The sequence below is a fragment of the Notolepis coatsorum genome (assembly GCF_963971535.1).
Source record: "Notolepis coatsorum genome assembly, chromosome: 8".
NCBI lineage: Eukaryota > Metazoa > Chordata > Actinopteri > Aulopiformes > Paralepididae > Notolepis > Notolepis coatsorum.
In genome coordinates, this window is record NC_140172.1 from 109,526,675 (window position 1) to 109,534,444 (window position 7,770).

The 7,770-nt window shown below is 41.9% G+C and overlaps 1 protein-coding gene across 1 annotated transcript in view; it reads left to right on the plus strand.

Annotated features, from left to right (window-relative positions):
• Positions 1–7,770, plus strand: part of LOC311233533 (rho GTPase-activating protein 7-like) — a gene marked incomplete at its 3' end in the record, with an annotated part of 56,215 nt that overhangs the window by 25,509 nt on the left and 22,936 nt on the right. The window contains exon 6 of the mRNA XM_084320499.1: positions 1,538–1,717. Within this exon, the coding sequence (XP_084176625.1) occupies positions 1,538–1,717 (180 nt within the window). The remainder of the gene's footprint in view (positions 1–1,537; positions 1,718–7,770) is intronic.

Genomic DNA, 7,770 nt, shown 5'->3' on the forward strand with positions numbered 1-7,770 from the left:
AAGAGTCAATTATCTACGAATAAAAGATCTCCTTAAAGCGTTGGTATTTGGACCTGGTAATTCAAGCTGCCCATTACATTACATTACATTACATTTACATTTAGTCATTTAGCTGATGCTTTTATCCAAATTGACTTACAAGTTCTGTACGACAAGTCATCAGGAAGGGCACAACTCTATCAGTTGAGTAACAATGTGTTCAAAGTGTTTGAGTGCTACAGTGTAGGTTAGTTTGTTCCATTACTGGAACCTCTAGTGTAATGATCATGCACAGTATTACTATAAACAATCTGTTTATGTATAAAAACAGGAGTTTTATTGCTCATGACCAACTTTGTTGTATATGCCTACTGTATGTGTGTCTGCCAGGGTTACCAGGTGTCCTTGTTGTTTTCAATGAGAGCAAGTGTCCCTCTCTGGGAAAACGAGCTGACCCGGGCCTCTATGGAAGGAGTGGAGTGAGACATAAAATGATATAGTATAAGTAAAAGTAGAGGAGGCTTCTTTGATTGGAGGAACAACTTTGCCCTGTTTTGGGTCTTAAAAACATATTGATATTTTAAACTCTGAATCTTAAAAGTTTGTTATAGTTTGGGTGCATATTGATGATGTTTGACGACGTACAGACAAAGAGTCTGAAAATACTTGTATTTTCACCTCCTATTGATTTTCCCAGCTCATTTTCCTCTTCCATTAGTGCTAACATGCAAACATTAGAGCTATGTCGGCTACCAAATGTTACAGCTAACGTCAGTAATATTAATGCTCATCCAAGATGAAGATACATTTGGCAGCTGACATTAGCTCAAATCTTTGGTATCTAATGTTGGTGCTAATGCTAACTAATGGCAAAATAGGATGGGTTAAATGCTTTGCATTGTGGGGTATAGATTAGGGGGAATGAGTGACAACATTAATGGGGGCAGCTATAGATTAGATTGAAATGCATTGTCATTATACAGCACAAGTACTACAGTACGAAAATAAGTTTGGCATCCAACCAGAGTGCAAATGTAACAGTAAAGTGCAATAGTAATATACAATGTACAGGTGATTAAACTGAGTATGAAATATATAAATGAGTACTACGTGGTGTAGTGCTAATCAGATGTATATGTACAGAGTTGTAATATTAATATGTACAGGGATACAGGTATAAAGACAGTATGGTAGTCATACTGGCCAGCAGTGTAACTAGTAAGAGTAGGTAAGGGATATGTACAGATATAGATATAGTATCTACAGATATGTAAAAGTATTATGTGCAGGTATGTACAGACAGATGTGGATATATATATATACAAGGTAAGAATATATACGTATATATATATACATACGATATATACAGCATTATTGTACATGCTATCATACATTAGCTACATTACATTAGGTATGCAGGTGTATAAGTAGGTCTATAGAAGGATTATATGCAGGTATATTCAGACAGATATGGATATATATATATATATATATGCTGTATACTTAAAACAGTCCCCCATCGAACATGGACTGACCAGGTATCTCCCCATGTGTGCAGTAACAGAGCGAGCCAGCAGTTGCGGTGGTGTAGCCAGCAGAGCCTGCCCCTCGGGCCTCCCTGCCCTGGGCTGGAGAGCCAGTCTGTCTCCAACATTCACCTGCTACAGAAGCTCTCCCTCCTCAAGCTCACCGCACTTATGGACAAGTATTCCCCATCCAGCAAGCAGGGATGGAACTGGTAAGGAGGAATAGATTCAAGATTCAAGAGTTTATTCATCACATACATACCAGAGCATACAGTGAAATGCGGTTGTGCAATAAAACAATAGTAATAGTAGTAATAATAATAAGATAACTAGAATAGACATGATAAATAGACATGTTAATAAATCACTTAAAGGCACTGGATCCTATGTACACTCCTATACAATGTGCAGTTTTACTTCCATGTCCCTATGCTATACTTGCTGTTACTAACTATACTATGCAACAATCACAACAAGTTATTTTCTTAAAGTGTCCCTTTTCCCTTCCTTTAAAGTGACCTTTTCTTGTGTGTTTAATGTGACCTATGGTGCGTTTGTGTGGGAGCAAGTGTAGAATGTTGTGTTGTGTGTGTATGTGTGTGTTCATGTGTGCTTGTGTGTGGAGAGATCAGTGTCCATTGTTCTGATGGCCTGAGGGAAGAAGCTGAGCCGTAGTCTCTCTGTTATTGCTGCGTATATATGGAGGCGCTTGCCTGACCGCAGCAGCTTGAACAGGCTGTTGTTGGGGTGGTGAGGGTCTTTCATTATTCTGAACGCTCTGGATTTGCACCACCTGTTGTATAAGTCCTGCAGGGGTGGTAGTGCAATACCCGTAGTACGCTCTGCTGAGCGCACCACTCTCTGTAGGGCCTTCCTGTCCTGGGCCGTGCTGTTTCCAAACCAGGCAGTGATGTTCCCAGTCAGAATGCTCTCTACAGCCCCGGAATAGAAGGAGTGGAGTATCTTCCCTGATACTCTGAACTTCCTTAATTGTCTCAGGTGGTAGAGGCACTGTTTCGCCTTTTTTACCACAGTGTCTATGTGAGTTGTCCATGTCAGGTCCTCTGTGATGTGGACTCCCAGGTACTTAAAGCTGCTCACCCTGTCTACGATATCCCCATTTATCCACAGTGGCTTGTGTGTCCCCTGCTGTATTTTCCTAAAATCCACGATCAGCTCTTTGGTTTTACCAATGTTCAGGAGTAGGCTGTTATCCCGGCACCACCGTGCCAGTACATCAACCTCCTCCCGGTAGGCCTTCTCGTCATTGTTAGAGATCAGCCCAACCACCACTGTGTGGTCCGCAAACTTCACTATGGAGTTGGAGCTGAACCTGGCCACACAGTCATGTGTGTACAGTGAATACAGCAGGTGACTAAGGACACAGCCCTGGGTGGTACCCAGGGGGTACTTAATTTTGTACTTTAGGTTGTACTTTAGTTTGTATATTGTATATTGTATATGTTGTATAGTATTATTTTTACTTTGTTTTACTGTATGGAGCACATTCTCAGGGGGCTCATACAGAACCAAGCATTTCACTATAATGTACATGTACTTTATATGTGACAAATACAACAAAATTTGAACTTGAACTTGAAGAAGTTGTACCCCTCATCCATCATTCGACCTGGTACACATCACAGCCACGGCAGAGAAGGTTTTGTTCTCATTTCAACATATAATCAGATTATTACAAGGCTTTGTTAAATACTCAAATCTGAGTTTTTGAGTCAATGCATCGGGAGCGAAGGACAGAGAGAGGGAGGGAGAGAGAGAAAGAGAAGTGGGGAGAGACAGAAAGAGTGAGTCGGATAGTGAGAGCCTAAAGCCTAATTAGAAGTCCATTTGTTATTTATCATTCAGGGTGCATTCTTGCTTTTCCTCCTCAAAAGCCAAACAACTGACTCCTTCAAGAGCAATAAACTCCTGTTCAAAAGAGGAAGAAAGAAACAGACAGCCCGCCCCTTGTGCCCCAAACAGCATGACAAAGGCTTACCTTGAGCATGGATTTCAGGGGAAATCATGCCTGATGCCTGAGGAAGGAGGTCGGGCCGGGGCTTGCTGTCTGGTTGGTTTTGACTAGATTGGTAACTGCTCTGACTGTGCAGGACTCTCTCTCTCTCTCTCTCTCTCTCTCTCTCTCTCTCTCTCTCTCTCTCTCTCTCTCTCTCTCTCTCTCTCTCTCTCTCTCTCTCTCTCTCTCTCTTTCTCGCTCTCTCTCACCCTCTCTCTCTCCCTCTCTCTCTCTCTCTCTGGAGTGTCAATGACGTACAAGGAGATCATGAATATGCAAATCATTCTAATGTCTTAGCTGTGATTGGTCAGAGCGTTGGTACAGGGTTATACAGTATGCTGTTTGTAAACTGTAATTCTAAATGTCTATAGAACTTTCTAGAATCATTCCATTGCTAGGGAAATAGCGTGGGCCCCAGTGCAGCCTATGTCCTGTCAGCGACTGTATTAGCAAAGACTACGACAGGAAATTAACATATAGGCCAAAACAGATTGTTTAAGAAAAGATCTAATCTCATTATGTGTGTCCGTGCAAGGCGCTTCTTGCTGCGGATGCGCGTTAAATGGTCTGCACGTTATGAGGCAACGCCTGTCGATCAATGCTATCTATCCAGGGCAGCATTGAAAACCACTGAATCAATGGGCACCGTCCTGTGTTTGTTGGTTATTGCAGCCACGTATAGGACACAGGGTGAAATTGAGCTAGTCTAAAAACAACTGGAGCCGACTCTCCGTCAGCTCCCACGTGGAAGTAGTGAACTCTATTCCTCCCCAGCTTCTACCGCCCAAACAAGGTTTCACTGAATTTTAATTTCTATTTACTCAGAGGACACAGTTAGAGCACGCATTGGCCATCTGCCAGGAGAACGAAATAGGCAGAGATCCAATCATGTGTGTGAGTGTCTGTGTGTGTTGTTCTATCTCTGCTGTAATAGGTAGCCACACCGTGCGCGGGAGAGGATGCTTTTTGTATCTGTAGGTGTTCAGAAAGCACATGTTGAACATCTTGTGATATTTTATTTTAATCCAATGCGTAAATGTGATTTGAACTGAACTTTGTGTGTGTGTGTGTGTGTGTGTGTGTGCGTGCGTGCGTGCGTGTGTGTGTGTGTGTGTGTGTGTGTGTGTGTGTGTGTGCGCGCGTGTGTGTGCGTGTGTGCGTGCGTGCGTGCGTGCGTGTGTGTGTGTGCGTGTAGGTCCATGGCTGGCTGTGTGTGTGGTAGGCATGTGTGTCTCTGCGGTTGTGTGTGTATTTGTTTGTGGCTGTGTGTGTGTTTTTGTGTCAAACTCTGGACCACATTTGGTAAGATTTAGTCCCAGGGACCCAGGGAGAAGATATTTTGTTTTTAGAAATGATTAAGTTCAGAATTCCATGACTGTACTGTACTGTAGTTTAGTGAGTGACCGTCTATACTGTAGTTTAGTGAGTGACCGTCTATACTGTAGTTTAGTGAGTGACTGTCTATACTGTAGTTTAGTGAGTGACTGTCTATACTGTAGTTTAGTGAGTGACTGTCTATACTGTAGTTTAGTGAGTGACTGTCTATACTGTAGTTTAGTGAGTGACTGTCTATACTGTAGTTTAGTGAGTGACCGTCTATACTGTAGTTTAGTGAGTGACTGTCTATACTGTAGTTTAGTGAGTGACCGTCTATACTGTAGTTTAGTGAGTGACTGTCTATACTGTAGTTTAGTGAGTGACCGTCTATACTGTAGTTTAGTGAGTGACCGTCTATACTGTAGTTTAGTGAGTGACTGTCTATACTGTAGTTTAGTGAGTGACCGTCTATACTGTAGTTTAGTGAGTGACTGTCTATACTGTAGTTTAGTGAGTGACCGTCTATACTGTAGTTTAGTGAGTGACTGTCTATACTGTAGTTTAGTGAGTGACCGTCTATACTGTAGTTTAGTGAGTGACTGTCTATACTGTAGTTTAGTGAGTGACCGTCTATACTGTAGTTTAGTGAGTGACCGTCTATACTGTAGTTTAGTGAGTGACTGTCTATACTGTAGTTTAGTGAGTGACCGTCTATACTGTAGTTTAGTGAGTGACTGTCTATACTGTAGTTTAGTGAGTGACTGTCTATACTGTAGTTTAGTGAGTGACCGTCTATACTGTAGTTTAGTGAGTGACCGTCTATACTGTAGTTTAGTGAGTGACCGTCTATACTGTAGTTTAGTGAGTGACTGTCTATACTGTAGTTTAGTGAGTGACCGTCTATACTGTAGTTTAGTGAGTGACCGTCTATACTGTAGTTTAGTGAGTGACTGTCTATACTGTAGTTTAGTGAGTGACTGTCTATACTGTAGTTTAGTGAGTGACCGTCTATACTGTAGTTTAGTGAGTGACCGTCTATACTGTAGTTTAGTGAGTGACCGTCTATACTGTAGTTTAGTGAGTGACTGTCTATACTGTAGTTTAGTGAGTGACTGTCTATACTGTAGTTTAGTGAGTGACCGTCTATACTGTAGTTTAGTGAGTGACCGTCTATACTGTAGTTTAGTGAGTGACTGTCTATACTGTAGTTTAGTGAGTGACTGTCTATACTGTAGTTTAGTGAGTGACCGTCTATACTGTAGTTTAGTGAGTGACCGTCTATACTGTAGTTTAGTGAGTGACCGTCTATACTGTAGTTTAGTGAGTGACTGTCTATACTGTAGTTTAGTGAGTGACCGTCTATACTGTAGTTTAGTGAGTGACTGTCTATACTGTAGTTTAGTGAGTGACTGTCTATACTGTAGTTTAGTGAGTGACCGTCTATACTGTAGTTTAGTGAGTGACTGTCTATACTGTAGTTTAGTGAGTGACCGTCTATACTGTAGTTTAGTGAGTGACCGTCTATACTGTAGTTTAGTGAGTGACTGTCTATACTGTAGTTTAGTGAGTGACCGTCTATACTGTAGTTTAGTGAGTGACCGTCTATACTGTAGTTTAGTGAGTGACTGTCTATACTGTAGTTTAGTGAGTGACCGTCTATACTGTAGTTTAGTGAGTGACCGTCTATACTGTAGTTTAGTGAGTGACTGTCTATACTGTAGTTTAGTGAGTGACTGTCTAAATCAAATCAAATAAAATTTATTTGTAAGGCCCGACAACACACGTTAATGTCCCCATGGGCCGGACACGTCTTCTTTAAACAACTCAAGAAGAAACATCACATTATCAAGAACAAAACAAAAACACCATGAAGTCCAAATTTTTTTGAAATAAATGCAACACTCCCAGACATACCCCACGTGAAGGTGAGGAAAAACTCACTAAAACCTAGCAAATGCACCACAGGCAATGTGGAGGAGAGAAACCTAGAAGGGCCGTTCAAGCGGGGGATCTCCCTTCTTAGATGTCGGTGATAGTAGTGTTGCTATAAAACAGGCTAAACAGTTGGTAAGCATGCACTCATATGCGTAATGAAACACAGATAAGTGCATGCAATAGCAACTGAACATTTTGAAAGATAAAAAATACAGCTGATGGCGGATTTATTTGAGGCAAGGGGGCGGCGCAGAGAGGGTTGCATCCTCCCAGTCATCATCACGGGACGTGCAACACTCCGGTCATCACTATGAGACAGCCGGAGACAGGGAGACAGGCGTTAGACAGTTTGCGTGATTGTGATGGGCGGACATCGCAATAGATACAAGTGCCAAGTGGTAAGCATATATGTGAATAAAATAGATATATGTAGTAAGCATATTATGTGAATAGAATAGAAGTACTTAACCCAGCAATGAACTCTAAACCACGTTGACAGACCACGGACAGAAGACGGTAAGAAGCTGATCCATGGCCTCGGTGGTGCATGTAGAACAGTCTTGGCCAAGACCCCGAGACATCCACCACCTTGGTCAACACTATGAGACGACCACTCAGAGAGATGATTGGGGGGGGGGGTAAGAGTTCCCATGTTTGTAGTGGGCGGAGATGAAGCAATAAATACATGTAGTGAGCATATGCATACATGGTGACAGTAGAATCACAGTATATAAGAAAATTGTGAAATTGAGTAATATAACTACTGCAAGCGTATGTATAGGATGAGATACAAGACAATAGCTCAGGGCCGTATGGCCCGGGGGGGGCAGGAGAAACCACTCAGAATTGGTCTATACTGTAGTTTAGTGAGTGACTGTCTATACTGTAGTTTAGTGAGTGGAACCCCTGATCAGAGTAGTCATTGTTGTACATTTTCTCATTGGGCTGACGTCTAGGTAATGAAATAATAGTGAAATCAAATTGTTCCCAATTTTT